At 38.4% G+C, this 15,794-nt stretch overlaps 1 protein-coding gene across 1 annotated transcript; it reads right to left on the reverse strand.

Moving 5' to 3' along the window:
- Nucleotides 1-306: 306 nt before the first annotated feature.
- On the reverse strand, nt 307-13,981 carry jph3a (junctophilin 3a). Its single transcript, XM_077201599.1, has 5 exons — nt 12,777-13,981; nt 8,640-9,402; nt 7,094-7,218; nt 4,461-5,776; nt 307-1,831 (listed from the first exon to the last, which is right to left on the reverse strand). The coding sequence occupies exons 1-5, from the start codon at nt 13,153-13,155 to the stop codon at nt 1,751-1,753; spliced, it is 2,664 nt and encodes an 887-aa protein (XP_077057714.1). The 5' UTR covers nt 13,156-13,981; the 3' UTR covers nt 307-1,750.
- Between the last annotated feature and the right edge of the window lie 1,813 nt (nt 13,982-15,794).

The following is a 15,794-nucleotide window of genomic DNA, read 5'->3' on the forward strand; positions in this document are numbered from 1 at the left end:
ACTTGTAGACGATCCTGTATAATTCACTCTTCCTCTTCTTCTTCTGGTTCAAACATATATGGCTGAATTAAACCAATATTGTCACTGTGTTGCGTTTATTACAGTAAAGTTGAGTGAGAGGGTCGGGTTACACGAGCTGCTGTGAGTGAGTGGAGGCGGGGCTAATTTTTTTAAATATGTCATTTTGATGATCAAAGATGAGTTTTAACTAAGGTGGAATTCCTTTTTCTTCCAATTATAGGTGTGTGTGTGTGTGTGTGTTTTTTGTTGCATGAACTTTTTATTCGAAAACCACAAGCCACAACATAACCTCAAACATTTTATTAATTTTCCACATAACTTGGAAACAATCTCATAAATCATTGCGTAAGAAAGGGCATGCTTAGGCATGCAATGATCTCACAACATGAAATTCACTGGATGAGTAGTATAAAATATACAATAGCAGTTTATCATTCATTAATTTAGATAATGTCAGTCAGGTCCCACTGAGAAACATAAGCTGGTATTTTTACACTGCTTTCAGTCCCAATTGTTATCTAAGTTGCTGGACAGAGAGACAGGCAGAAAATCACACAGAGTAACAGCAGAAGAGAACAGGCTAACAAACATGCTGTAAAAATCTCCACAGGCTTAGGCTCAGTTCTTAAGCCAACTTGATTTGTTCAAAGGTTGGGTGGGATAGAGACAAACCGTTTCACGTGACCTCTGTATGAGTGGTCACCTGTAGTACATAACCTGCTCGCTGGGATGGTTTCTCAATTTAAAAAGGCACTCAGCATATCAATGATATCTTGCAAACTTGTTAAAATATGTTCAGTAGTATAGAATAATATATATTGAAAACAGTCTCAAACTTTATCGAGTATGAGCCAGATTACTCAACCACTGCTGCACCTCTGTTGTACTTTTATGTCATATAGCAGATGTGACATCATGTGGTGTACGAGAAAACACAGAAGGAGCTTTAGCGTTGCATTGTGTCAATGGTGAATGTGTTTTCGGTGCATCGAAACGAACTACACGACTGGATTGTGCTGAAATTCAGTGATTGTTGTGACTGTGGAAAGTATTCTGCAGGCTTGTCTGATTAAAAGTGTGTGAGTTGAATGAGAATGATGAAGCCCTTGAAGATAGCTGTTACCACAGACCTATGTGTGTGTGTCAAATCTGGGTATGTAGATGTTCGAGAAAGTTGTTTTATATGGATGATGCAATGAGTGTATGCAGCGATCATATAGGGCTGTACCCTGGAATACAGTGAGAGGGGGGTTATATATATTAGTGTGAACTGCACCTTACATCAACTATATCATAGTACATAAAACCACAAGACCGTCTTTAATCTTCAAAATCGCGCTACTCAATAATGTCTCAGGCCTGATGTGCATTTGAAAAGAAAAAAAGTGAAATAACCTTTTGTAACGGTGGTAAGACATATCAGACGAGCCGTATATTAAAAACCTAAATGTGCGTAATACTTCAGTTCTACACAATATTGTAAATGGACCTTTATTGTGAATGGTTGGAGGAAAAAAGTAAGCAAAGTTAACTAATGGATTATAATGGAATTATATAATAAATCGAACCATAAGAGAAGTTTACAATTTACATGGACTTGCCCAACTTACACAGACATTTACTACTGTAATTTTTGGGTTCCTTATATTAAGAAGTGGTGCTAAGTGTGCATTGTGTGCATATATTACTCTTGATCAATGCTGTTATTGACATTCTATAGGCCATTTGATTAAATAAAGAAATGAATGAACAAAATGGCTACACCGATGTTGAGTAATATCACCAAGACCACCAGGATAGAGCTGGAGCCCTGTAGAAAGAGAGTAAAATGTTGCCATTAGAAATATAGTATTACACATGCAAAGGCTTTTAATCACATCACCAGCTTAAACATGTTTAAACCATTAAAAAGTATCATTTTATTTTATTTATTAAATTTAAACGTATTTAAACTAGTGCTGGCCAACAATTATTCACGATTAATCACATCCAAAATAAAAGCTACCAAACAATTATACACAGTACACACACATATTATGTAAACACAAGCTTTTATTTTGGATGCGATTAATCGCAATGAATCGTTGCCCAGCACTAATTTAAACCACTAAAAAGTATAATTTTATTTATTTATTCCATGTACCACTAAATGTAGCATTTTAAAAGCATCTAAATGAAACGAAAAATCAGTTTCTAAAATGGTTGGAAGCATAGATCCATGTTAGATGCATGTTACACTGCAAATAGAATTATAATAATAGAATTAATAATAAATAGAATTAAAAAAACAAAATGAATACAGAGTTCTAAGCTTTGAATGAAACTAACCAGCTCTGAAATCTGATTAACAACAGATTAATATATTCAGAAATAATAACAAAATTATGTTGTAGGCCAATCCAAATTTAAAGTGGACATGGACAATTGAACCCACTAAAAGGCATTAAAGGTTTTCACAGGATGAATTTTTAGCGTTTAAGCTTTCAAATGATACGATAAAATCTGGGACACTGACAGTTAATAGGCTATATACAAAAATACAATATTATTGTTAAATATACAACTCCTTTGTACCTTGATAGTCAGACTGACTGTCTTTCACAATGCTTTATGGGACTGAGCGGTCTGAGTGTATTTGGAGTGACTGCATTTCTATGCTGGACTCTGATTGGTGGAGCTCTCTTCTTAATTATGGGTAGTGTAGTTCTGCACCAGAAACTGTAGTACGTCCATTTCATTGAAACAAAAAAAAAAATCTGTCAATTTTACACGTGAAGAGCAACAGTTCCTGGACCTGAAGAATGAATCCCCGACTAGCTCCAACTCACCTTCCTCAAGTTTCTAGTTATCCCCATAGATATATACACTAGATGTCGCCTTGGCTACGGCAGTTCATTGGAACGAATGCGTCAATAGAGCCGCCATCATGGAACAGGGGAGCCCCTCCTCTAATGCATCAATGTAGGAAAAGGTCTAACGGAAATAAAATCACCATAAATCGTCATGAATGCGTTTTTCTAGTTTTTTTGGTTCGTTCCAACGGTCAGACGTGTATTTATGATTGAGTCCAGAGAAGTCTACAAAAATTTACAAAATTTCACATTCTTGTGAAATGTAATCCCTTGCTGTCTGGTTTTTAGATTTCGTTCGTGTGAACATCCATACGCAGCACAAAAGTCCGGCATCATCCATGAATTCGAAGTACAGGCAGAGATAGCAGCGTTACCTAGCTACTTCCTATGGCAAGACCCCTGTTCCAAGATGGCGGCGGTTTTGACGCATGCTTAGAACCCCAAGGCATCTAGTGTATATTTCTATGAGTTATCCTGAAGACCTTTATTAGCTGGTTCAGGTGTGTTAAATTAGGGTTGGACCAAAAATCTGCAAGACAGTGGCCCTCCAGGAGATGAGTTTCCAATTTCACTTCAATTCATATGAATTTTAATTGGTGGCTAATTCGTATGAATTTGTACGAATTACCTACCCCTGACCCCGCCCTTAATCCAACCCATCACATGGGTTAGACAAGTCGTATTCGAAATCGAATTCGTACGAATTAGCCACCTTTTAATCACTACAAATTGGTCGTGAGATAGCGTTGGACCACTGGACCACTGGCTCTGCTCAACTTGGGATTTCCTGTTGTTCAATTGTACATTGTGTGCAGTGTGAATTTTGGCTTTAAGTTGATAAGTGGCTGTCAATCTCATTTCCTTTTTGTATATTTTGTAAAGTATTGTAAATATTGTGTCCACATGTGGAAGCTGTACGGGGTGAGTGCCAATTCTTTTATAAATAGTGTTTTCTCCTGTTTTTCATTAGATAGGGAGATAGGGTAATTTATTGTATTTAGTTTATTTTCTTTTGATAGGGAATTTAGATTTTCTGTCAGGAGTTAGTTGGTGTTTGTTTGTTGTTTTGGCCTTTGCTCACCCCTAAAGTTGGGCTTTCATTTTTGGTTCTGTAAATAAAAGTGTAAAAAGGGTCTTTGGTTTCCAATTCCAGTTTTTGTTGCAGCCTCACCCTAGACGGGGTCGTAACACAGTACAAGGTATGGTCACCGTGATTTTGCCAAGTAAGACATGTTCCTGGATCAACATATTTTGTTGATCCTGGAATAACATTCCTGTCCCAAAATTTAGTCGTTACCCTATCCCTACCCCTACACCTAACCCTACCCACAACTTTTCCCTAAATTCAGAGGGAAATGATAGGTGAATAACACTGATGTTGAAGCACCTTACCCTGGTTCTAAGCCTAAACTTGACATAAATGTAAACTTGTCCCTCAAATCTGATTGGTTGATTTGAAAGTTGTTCCAGGATCAACAAAGAAGTTGATCCAGGAACATGTGGTACTTGGTGAAATCACGTTCACCTACAAGGTCTGCAGAACATCGTCACCTTTCGTTCCCAGAGGTCATCACGCTGTTTACTTACTGAGTTTGCCTTTATCAGGTTCAGATGCTCTAGTTCTTGGTCCAGTGGTTCTGGAGAAGATGTTAAAGGGGGTGAAAGAGTAATGTCCCGGTGCAAAGGCCATTCCTCCACGTCAACCCCAACATTCAAGGTGTCGAGCATCTGCACAGAGTCCATCGAACCTTCCCTGGCTGCAAGACCCCATTCTTCGCCTTCATGGTTTCGTTGACGTAGTCTCTGCAAATTGTGCCCTTGGGGACCCGAGCATTTCGTGCCAGAGCCAAAGTTCTGTTGGGAAACGGAGTCTAGGGGCTGGAACCTCATGTCAACCCGATAATCATTTTCCCCTTCTTTCTCCTGCAGATGTGAATGGGAAGAGATCCACTGGGAATTGTTTTCAACAGTCCATTCCAGAGTGGAGTTGTTGGCTTCACGATCTGACAGCTGGTAGGCATTCAAGCTAGACTCACCAATCGTATGATTAGTAAAGGACTTTCTTGGCTTGTGGTTGGAGTGGATATGCTCGTGTTGTTTGTGATAGGAGGAAACATGCTCTTGGGGGTTATAATGGTAAGAAACGTGTGGTTTTTCGTGTGCAGAAATAAACTCCTTTGGTTTGTGATTGGAGGAAGCATGCTCATTGGTCTTGTGATTGGATAAATTATGGCCCGCGGACTTGTGATTGGAATATATGTGCACCTGTGGTTTAAACTTGGAAGAGTCACAATCAACAGACTTGTGATTGGATGGTTTATGCTCCCGTTCTTGTTTCCTGGAAAATGTATGTTCCTTGGATTTTTGATTTAAGGAAACATGCTTCTTCCAGGGCTTTTGACCGGAGGACTTTTGATCCCAGACCTTCTCAGGGGCCATATGCTCAATGGGCTTGTGATTCGAGGAGCCGTTCTCCCATGGGTGATGAGCTGAGGAGTTCTCATGTCCATTTATGTGACCGATCTCCTCTTCCAGAAGGGATGGCGTTGTGGAGCGACTGCTTTCTCCTTTGCTCCCTCTTCTGTGAGGATACATCTCAGCAGTCCAGTTGTTGGCCCCAGCTCTCATGGTGTCCATGCCCCTACCTTCTACCAGAACCTGAATCTCTGCCCCTCCTTGTTCGTCCACAGCACTTTGCCGCATAAAACAAGCGTTCCTAGTGCGATGAGTAGGTGGACTGCAGGGGGGTGAGGAGGGGCTGCTCAGAACCGGGCTCAGGTCAGGCGTTTGGGCTGGAGGTGTTGTGTCTGGTGTGCAGAGCTCAAGACTGTCTGTCCCAGTGGAGACCCCCTCCAGGTCTTTCTCTTTCCGGTCCTGATGCTTCGGTCTCTGGCACTCCAGTCCTAGTAAACAGAAATATAGTACATAGTCAAATTAAGTAATGCATTCTAAAATAATATCTTGATCAACAGAGGTTTTTTGGCAAAGTTAGATTGCCCTCACACTAGAATGTTGACGAATAAGAACAAGTAATCAAATTATAACATTTACACTTAGGCAGACGCTTTTATCCAAAGCAACTTACATTGCATTTCAAGGTACATATTTACTTTCTTATCCGTTCTTGTTTTCCCTGGGAATCAAACCCATGACCTTGGCACGCTCTAATGTTTGAGCTATAGGAAGGCTAAGCAATATATAAGCAGTAGCATAAACAAATACAATTATATAAATGAAATAAGCAGTGCTTTCCAGGTAGGTTTAACAGTAGTTTTCAGGTACAGAAATTGTATAAAGTAGGCTAATCAAATGTAAAATAACACTGCATAGTCTTCACTCTATAAATGAAAGATAGATTAATCCTTATAAAGTTACAAAAGTTATTCAATCTAGAGCAGTGAGTGCTTTTTTAATATTAAAAACACAGACTGAAGCAGGAATATTAGGCTGCTGTCACTTTAAGACCGAATGCACACATCCAATATAATGATACACATGTGTTTTCTTTTTTTACTGTTTATGTTCATTTAACACATAAAGGACTAATCGCAGAGATGGGCATTTTGGACATAATTTGTGTTAATTTGTCCGTTTAAGTGCAGGAAGGACTGAAAGAGAGCTCAATTTAGTATTTGAGTAGATGCAAGTACATGCATAACGGGGTCATTAACATTAAACAGCATATAAATCAAAACTGCCTAATATTACTGAATTAAATGTCAACCCAGGACGAGTTTTAGGACTGTGAAGCTTTGGGGGTGTTAATGGACTCGATCAACTCCATCTGTGTTTTGATCATCGTTCTAAATCCAATCCAGATGTAGTCTTTGACAAAAACGTGATTTTATCAGTTTTTTGCTCAAAATGTAAATTTTTTTTAATGAAAATTACCCACATTCAAGTGTTGATAAAAAGAATGCATGAAGTTAGAATAAAACAGTTTTTTTTCATTTAAAAGCAGAGTATCTGTTCTTTATTTTGATATATTGCATTTTCAGATATTCATACAACAAAATATTCAGGGGGCCATGAAACCTTTGTGAAAATGATGGCTGGCAACTTTTTTCAAAAACGCTGAACGCTTTCCCCACAAAAGAGTAAAAATACACGTAATATATTAAGCGTCACATTCTTATGTGCATGACAGATATAGTGCTCAATGATGGCATGTACTGATTGTTACAGAATGGATTTCTTATTTATTGATTTTTTTGACTGACCGTTCCCATAGTGATGGAAAGAGGGGGACAGTTCTTTGGCTATAGCCCTGGCCAGACGGCACTCCTCCAGGGCTCTAAGTGCGACTCCCTCTCCAGCCTCGGCCTTTCCTCGGGCGTGGCTCATCCTGCAAAACAGAACAAGAAAGTCTGGATCAATAGCATTCGATTTCAATTTGATGCTTCACTTTGGAACATCCGTTCCTCCAGGGTAACACTTTACAATAAGTTTCATTAGTTAACATTAGTTAATGTATTAACCATAGACTGTAAAAAAAAAAAAATGGACGTAGTGTCCGTGACGTCACCCTTAGTGTTTCTCAAGGGTGTAATCCATCAGCCGGAAACTGAAGCCTCGCGGGGCCGCCATTGTAGCAGATCATCACCTGCTGTTAGCATTCCATTGACTCCCATTCATTTTGGCGTCACTTTGACAGCGAATAACTTTACATCTGAGGCGTCCAAAGACTTCATTTGTCCATTATTTATTTCTAAAGAAACACGACAAAGTATAAAAGGCTCCATTACTTTATATCTTACGTTATGGCCCCATAGAAGCCGTTTTTGTAAAAATAGGCTAACGATTGTGTCATAACCACGCGACTCTCTGCCGCACAGTAGAGAAATTACCGTATAGACAAGAGGAGAAGCTCACAGACAATCTTTTACTGTCTATGAGGCAATCGGGGGAACATGGAGGCATAAAGCCAAGGGAGAAGCCCATAGATAAAAAGATAGAGACAAAATATTTCAACAATGTTTTTGAGGAATTGGAAATAATTCGGTATGTGGCACAGCTACTAGAAGATTTACAACTGTTAGACAAGTTGCTCACGTCGCAACTCTTTACAATACAGCGAACACCCATGATTGTAAACTATGCTTTTACTATCTAGTAATTGCTGACTCTATTACTCCAACTCTGAACGAACTCTCTGCTCCTCACCACGGTGCATCTCAGGTGCTGCGGTTATCACTCCGCCCAAGTAGCAGTGCTTCGCCTTCTGAGAATATAGTTCCAAGTATTTATACGGTTAAAAGATGGCTGGGTCTCATATGACCTTGTTATTTGTACACTCTGTGACTATACAAATCACAACATGTAAATAGGAAAATGTTTGCGTTATTTTGTCATTTATTGGGATTAGTATGCTAGCTGTAGCCATTTACATTCAGTCTTTGTGCTAAGCTAGGCTAGCGGTGGGTGCGTCAAACAGAGTTACAGCACACACGGAGATGAAAAAGGTATGTGTGGACTTATCTAACTCTGGGGGATACGGTGAATAAGCTAAAGTCCAAAAAATGTCGGCGTGTTCCTTTAATAACGTACTAGTAAATGATGAAATTAATATTAACTAAGATTAATAAATGCTGTAGAAGTATTGTTCATTCTTAGTTGACTAATGTTAAATAATGAACCTTATTGTAAAGTGTTACCATTATAACCATAAGCAAGCTCGGACTGGGATTTATACAGGTGTGTCTTGCTCAAATGATCATTTATCATCAATGATCATAATTTTAGAGACTCTTTTTCAGAGACTCTTACCTGGACAATGCAATCTCTGCCTTCTGCTTGGCTATGTCCGCAGCTTTCTCGGACGCTTCCACGGCACGATCCACCTTTTCCCGGATTTTGCTGGTCCGGAGTGGTATTAGGTTTTTCCGCTTGCCACTCACCAGAACATTCTGCTTGTATTTCCCCTCTTGCTTTGTTCCATCAGGAAAGGTGGTGCATCCATATCCGTGCCGCTTGTTCCCAAACCACTCACCTTCATAGTGAAGTCCATCCGAGCGATGACTTACACCCCAACCCGATCGCATGTCATTTCTCCACTCACCAGCGTATGTTTCGGTGACAGTGGCATCTACGCTTCCCCCTGCCTCCGCTTCACCTAAACTGATGTTAGAGTTAATATCTGAGGCGGCTGAGCTGACGGTGCTCATACCGGCCTCGCTACAGAACGAGCTCTGCTTGCTTAATTGGCTCGCCAAAGAGCTTTTGGACTCGGACCTTCGCAGTTTCAAACCACTGAGTATAGACTGTCGAAATCGCCCTTTCCTCTTCCTATGCCTGTCGGCTTCACTGTGAGCACAGAGTACGAAGCCACTTCGCCCGACCGGACTGCCAGATACGCCACTGACACCGGACACATCTTCTGGAGTGGGGGCTCCTTCGCTGTGATCGGATCGTAGGGAGTTTATGGAGGTGCACATCGGGGAGAAGATGATGGCTGCCATGCCATAAGGCACACTCTGTCTCACTCCATAACCGTGACGCATCCCGCTCAACCACTGGCCCTGGTATGTGCCTGTGAAAGCAACAGAGAGCAAAGGTCATATCATTATTCATATCACTTGTACAAGCCCCTGTTCATCCCCAAAAACACTAAATGACAACACCACTGTGATGTCCCAAAGACTTATTTGCACTGCAACATTCTGTTCAATGGCAAAAAGCTAATTTGATTTAACATGCAATTAAGTTTGAAACATCGCAAATTTACATAGCATGCGAAAGCAACAGAGAGCAAAGAATATATGTGACCCTGGACCACAAAACACGTCACATGGGTCCATTTTTTGAAATTGAGATGTATACATCATCTGAAAGCTGAATTATTAAACTTTCCATTGATGTATGGTTTGTTAGGATAGGACAATATTTGGTCGTGATACAACTATTTGAATATCTGGAGTGCAAAAAGGGTGCAAAAAAATCGAAACACTGAGAAAATCGTCTTTAAAGTTGTCCATTCATGTTCACGATTGTGCTGCATTCACTCACAAAAATAAATGTTTTATATATTTACAGGAAATGTACAAAATATCTTCATGGAACATGATCTTTACTTAATATCCTAATGATTTTTGGCGTAAAAGAAAAATCGATAGTTTTGACCCATACTATATATTGTTGGCTATTGCCACAAATATACCCGTGCGACTTGGGACTGTTGTGATTTATTTGCACTGCAAAATCTTCCTGATTCACTTGTGCAATTTGGGTAAAAGCCCTTTTTCATTTCAAAAACACTAAATGACAACAACACCACTGTGCTTTAAACACTTATTTGCACTGCAAAAATCTTCCTGATTCATGAGGTCATTGTGTGCAATTACAATGTGATCTAACACGCAATCATGTATAAAATTTTGCAAATTTACATATATTCTAGGACTTCATTATAAACGTTTAGCTCTCTAAAATCATGGGGGGGGGGGGGGGGGGGGGGGTACTATTATAGTGTTATATTGTTAAATGCCAGAAGTTAACAGGAAATACCATACCCTTTGATGAAGTGAAAATCATTAATAAAATATTTACTTAATTGCAAACTTTTTTGTGCCTGTGACATTTTTGTTATATTTTATTTATATTTGTTCATTTTTTAAGGGAGGCTTGAAGGGCTAGTTCACCCAAAAATTTAAATTATCCCATAATTTTATCCTAGGTGTATATGACTTTCTTCTTTCAGCCAGACACAATCAGAATTATATTAAAACATTTCCTGGCTCTTCCTAACTTTGTAATGGGAGTGAATGGTAACTTAGATTTTGAAGCCCAAAAAAAGTGCATCCATAAGCTTGGAAGAGCCAGGATTTTTTTTAAATATAACTCCGATTGTGTTTGGCTGAAAGAAGAAAGTCGTATACACCTATGGCTTGACGGTGAGTAAATCATGGGATATTTTTCATTTTTGGGTGAACTATCCATTTGACAAGCTGACACTATGTACCAGTCCAACAGGTACTGCAATGGGATACGTAAAATGTACAATATGAATTTTTTGAAATATCACTATTGCGTGTATTATCAACAAAAAGGATCCAGAGTTCATTGTTAACCTATTAAAATAATGTCACACAGTGTTGTGACCTGTTTATACATCATACATAAACAAGTAAAAAAAATAAATGTTATATCATTTTCTGTTTAAAATGGAAATGAAATGCACGTGCACAAACAAAAGACAGGGTGAATTTTTATATTATATAACAGTAGTTAGTATCTTAAAATACAGAAAATGCATGAGTCCACATTACAATTTATCAGAGGTGACTGTCTAAGTTATGCATTTCAGAAATGTAAATATACAAGCTAAAAATGTATTAATTTAAACAATGTAATAACTTAAGGCAGAATCAATGAGCTCAAGTAATGAAGTGAGTACTTTAACCGTTTGGACAGTTCACGCTAATTTAGAACGTTCGAGAAAAGGTTGATTCTGTTTTCGAACGTATGTGAAGCTGTGTGTTCTTACAAAGACGCTTTAAATGTAATAGATTCTGCGAGCGACAGTAACTGTCCAGGGTGCTGAAATGTTTGACTCGCGTTATCATGCTGTTGTTTGATCAAATATATCACAGTCCTGATTGTTCAACGGGTGACATGGTTAAGGACAGCATCGATCGATCGCATTCAGCTTTGGATGCGAGTCTAACCCGATCTTGCAAAATAAAGAGGACGTCTGTCGTGTGATGCAAACATAAACGTTTTTATTTATGTTTCAGCGTGTATAAACGACATGATTCATGCCAAAATCACAGTATACCACTATTTTCCGCATTGATCTCCGTAGCACGTCAGGAATGATTACACCAGAATGTGAAACAGCCAATCAGCGAGCACAGAAAAGAGTCTCGTGACACGATGACCTGCTGTCGGCCGGTTTCCATGGTAATATACTGTACAGAGGCGTGTGTGCTGTAAATTACAGCTCATATGGTGAAATGTTATCCTTTAAAGCATGTTATTTAAGCATTCTGTAGTGTAGAATATTAACTTGCAAAGCAGTCGTATTATAATTCCGTGTTATACACTTGGAAGGAGAGCTTTCTGTTGACTAATACTGAACTGCTGTTTTCTCCTCTGACTTTGTAGATGTTTATTATCAACTCACAGATCATATAATTACATTTGCATTTAATCGTTTAGCAGACGCCTTTATCCAAAGTGACTTACAAATGAGGAGAGCAATAGCAGTAAAACTAACAATAGGACAATATGTAAGTGCTGTGACCCTTCCCAGTTTAGTCTAACATATAATATGTATATTTGTTTTAAATAGATATAGAATAGAAGAGAAGAGAAAATTTGTGTATTTGCTTATGCATATGCAAAGATAAGTGGTTTTCCCTCTGGTTTTGCTTTAGAAATCTGCCTAATTTAACTATCAAATGAATGTGATTGGAAGCACAGCCTTTCAGATCAACTTATAGGAGTCATAGCGCATTAGCCTATTTTTTAGTCATTTAGCAGACGCCTTTATCCAAAGCGACTTACAAATGAGGAATAAAGCAAGCGATTCATCATGAACAGGCAAACAACGCAAGAAGTGCTAAAAATACAAAGTTTCAGATATTGCTTAAAGTAGCATAAGATAGACAAAGGAGGGGTTAAAGAAAAATGATTTTTTTTTAAATGAAGTTAAGTGCTCACAGAAGAGATGAGTTTTCAGCTGTCTTTTGAATGTTTGAATGAAAAAATGCCTGGTTGTTTTTTTAAAGCCGAAATTTATTTATTTGTATGCACCGATATATGGTTAGTTTCCACAACTCAAAAAATAATTGAACTATCAAATGAATGTGTTTGGAAGCACAGCCTTTCAGATCAACATATAGGAATCATTGTGTATACGCCTATTTATTTATTAGTAGCATTGCTATGACACTGGATTCTCACCTCCATCCGAGTAGGTCTCCGATCCATATCCATCTTGTAATCCATTGCTCCAGGTGCCTTCGTATCGGGAACCACTAGTGCTTTCCAACTTGCCATACCTTCCCTTGAACCCTTGTGTCCATTCGCCCTTATACTCCCACCTCCCTTTGCTCTCCACGCCAATGCCATGCCTCTTTCCCTGAGCCCAGGTTCCTCTGTAACTGTTCCCACTGGGCCAAGTGTAAACTCCGAGAACTTCGAAGCCATGGCTCCAGGCTCCGGCGTATTCCCCCTGTCCCTGTGGGCCCGTACAAACCCCTCGGCCGTGAGCCTTGCCCTGTTCCCACCCTCCACAGTACGACCCCCCATCATCAAAGTCAAACCTGCCTCCAGTGGACATGCATGAAACAGGTTTAGCCAAATCTTGTGGAAAGATGCACGAGAAAAGAAAAAGAAAGGAAGACTTAGATGAACCAGGCAGGAAGTGTTGCACCAATATTCCTCAAGTAGATTTTGTGTGCATCGGAAAAAAAGCAGTTCATGCGTTTTTAAAGGGGTTAAAAAAAGATTTTCGGCTACACCATCCTAATGTTATAGCTCCTGCCGGTTTGTGCGCGGCCTTTGGTATTGGACGTCTTTATTGTGCATGCTAACGGGAAAGCAGATGGCGAGCTTCTCCCTTCTTCTCCGCTCGTTCCCAACAGGCTGAGACACACAGCCTCGATCGTGGAGATCAGCAGGCAAACAAGGCCTAGTTATTTTCCACAGCCGAAAAGATCCACACAGCAGCAGCAGCATTGATACACTCAATCAGACATTACACGGCTCCCAAACACACCACTCTCAGAAACACAGGAATACAAGAGAGCATCTGAAGACTCAAAGCACGGATGCTGTTACGGCCTTCCCTCTAGATCATGTTTTCGACAGCATTTCCTCGCTTGTGTGTTAAATAAGATCAATCTGCCACAGAATTTCCCCAAATCTGCTCGCTCTCGCTCTCTTTTTCCCTTCTGCGGTGTAGAGGTGCAACTGCTTTCCTGGAAGACTGGATAAAAGCGTCAAAAATCAGTTTAGTCCTGTTCTTTGGTCCTCTCCTCCATGTTCATGTGCATATTTTAAAGGTGTGTATCCATGATGGTCTGAAGCCATATGATGCTGAGTGTCTGTAGAATATGCTCATTACAGGACTGTTCCACCCCAACCCGTTCCCCTCCCCCACTCATGCTCTCCTCGTTCTTCTTAAAGGGATAGAGGAGAAGAAGCTCATATGCATACAATGGCTTTCCTAATTATCCATTTCCCTTATGACACTCTCTACATAACATCGTAATGCAATTAGTTTTTCAGCCCTTCACCAAATATTACATTAGAAATGCAAGTGTATAATAGAATCTCATGGCATTTGAAATGCAATAACCGGTGCATTATTGCATAAAACTATCCGATGTAACACTCAACACGCGTAACCTGAGTTAAAGCGAACCTCTAAAGAGAGAGAGGACTATTTTCGGTTACACTTTACTTTAAGGTGTCATTGTTACAGTGTAATTATACATTTAAGTTCTGAGTAATAATAATTAACAACATGTACTTACTATAGGGTTAGGTAAGGTTTGGTTTAGGGTTAATTGCATGTAATAATGCATAATTTACTCTTATAGTAAGTACATGTAACATATGTAACAAGGACACTGTAAAATAAAGTGTTACTCTATTTTTTTATTTTGATTTGCTCAATAATGTTTTTATCTGATTTATATACATTTTAGATTAAATATAAAAAAGATGGATAAACTGTGACATGCACGGTAATGACTTAAACCTCATTTGGTATTAATGCATTCTAGGGTGCCATTCTTTAGAAAAATTAGTATAGGCCTATAAAAAATTAAGTACACTTTTTTTCTGTAGACAGATAACTTTTTTGTTTCAAAGATACATTCACCTTCATCAGACAAAAAAGATTATATGTATCTTTGATCAGTTTCAAATTTATGATCATGGGAAACAATATTGAAATGTTATACTATATGCATATGCCGAAACAGCACTAAAAATAAGATTATAAAAATGCTCTAAAATGCCATTTTGAGTGTTGTTGACTGGCAATGTCAATGACAAAATATCTGATTATTTGACATTGGGCTTTCAATCAATGTATTCTTGCCTCACTTGACTTCTACACTAGCTGATTGGGAGAGCTTTCACAAGGGTGAGACTTTGCAACAAACCAATGACTGAAACTGACATGACTGATAAAATATCTGACATGCAGGCAAATGGACTGCAATTAATCTTTGTCATTAGAAACTGAAAATATCATTATCTAGCTTGATAAGGACCATTTGGTTGTTGTTATATATATACAGTATATACTGTGTGTATATATATATATATATATATATATATATATATATATATATATATATATATATATATATATATATATATATATATATATATATATACGTATATGTATGTATATATTTATTTATTTATAAAACAAGTAAAAACAAAAAAGTCTCCTAAGTTAGTGGAAATTCTTGGCATAGAGAACAATTGAACATGAATAATCAGAATCCGAAACTTTTTCTCAAATTCTTTCTGAACGTGAATAAAACAAATGGTTTAAATAAAGTCAGTCTTGGTTTGTAATGGATCAGGCTTACAGACCAAATTTGAATGTGTTTATTAAAATGGTAGCTATAATTCAAATCCGGGGTTGATAAGAAAAATGATAATAAAATAAAAACAACCAGATAAATCCTAAAAAGTAATCAAAAGACTTAAAAGTATTTGCTTAAAGGGATAGTTAAGCCAAAAATTAGAGATCTGCAATCATGTCCTTACCTGTATGTAGTTCCATGACTTATTGTTGACAGTTTTGTTGACTATCGACTTCCACTGTATGGATGAATAACATTTCTCAGAGTATATTTTTTTTAAACAGAAGAAAAACCCTGCATACAGGTTTAGAAGGGCATAAGGGTGAATAAATGAAGAATTTATTTATGTGAACTATCCCTTTAAGCAAAA

This window comes from Siphateles boraxobius, unplaced genomic scaffold (genome assembly GCF_051911475.1).
Source record: "Siphateles boraxobius isolate OS27281-9 unplaced genomic scaffold, OSU_SipBor_1 48, whole genome shotgun sequence".
Classification (NCBI taxonomy): Eukaryota; Metazoa; Chordata; class Actinopteri; order Cypriniformes; family Leuciscidae; genus Siphateles; species Siphateles boraxobius.

Excerpts from the sequence above, each read along its gene's own strand:
- jph3a (XM_077201599.1), bottom strand. The coding sequence starts at position 13,155 with ATGTCCACTGGAGGCAGGTTTGACTTTGATGATGGGGGGTCGTACTGT. Across the intron at positions 9,403-12,776 it reads GGAGACCTACTCGGATGGAG|GCACATACCAGGGCCAGTGG; the intron begins GTGAGAATCCAG and ends TTGCTTTCACAG. Across the intron at positions 5,777-7,093 it reads TTTCCATCACTATGGGAACG|GACTGGAGTGCCAGAGACCG; the intron begins GTCAGTCAAAAA and ends TCTGTTTACTAG.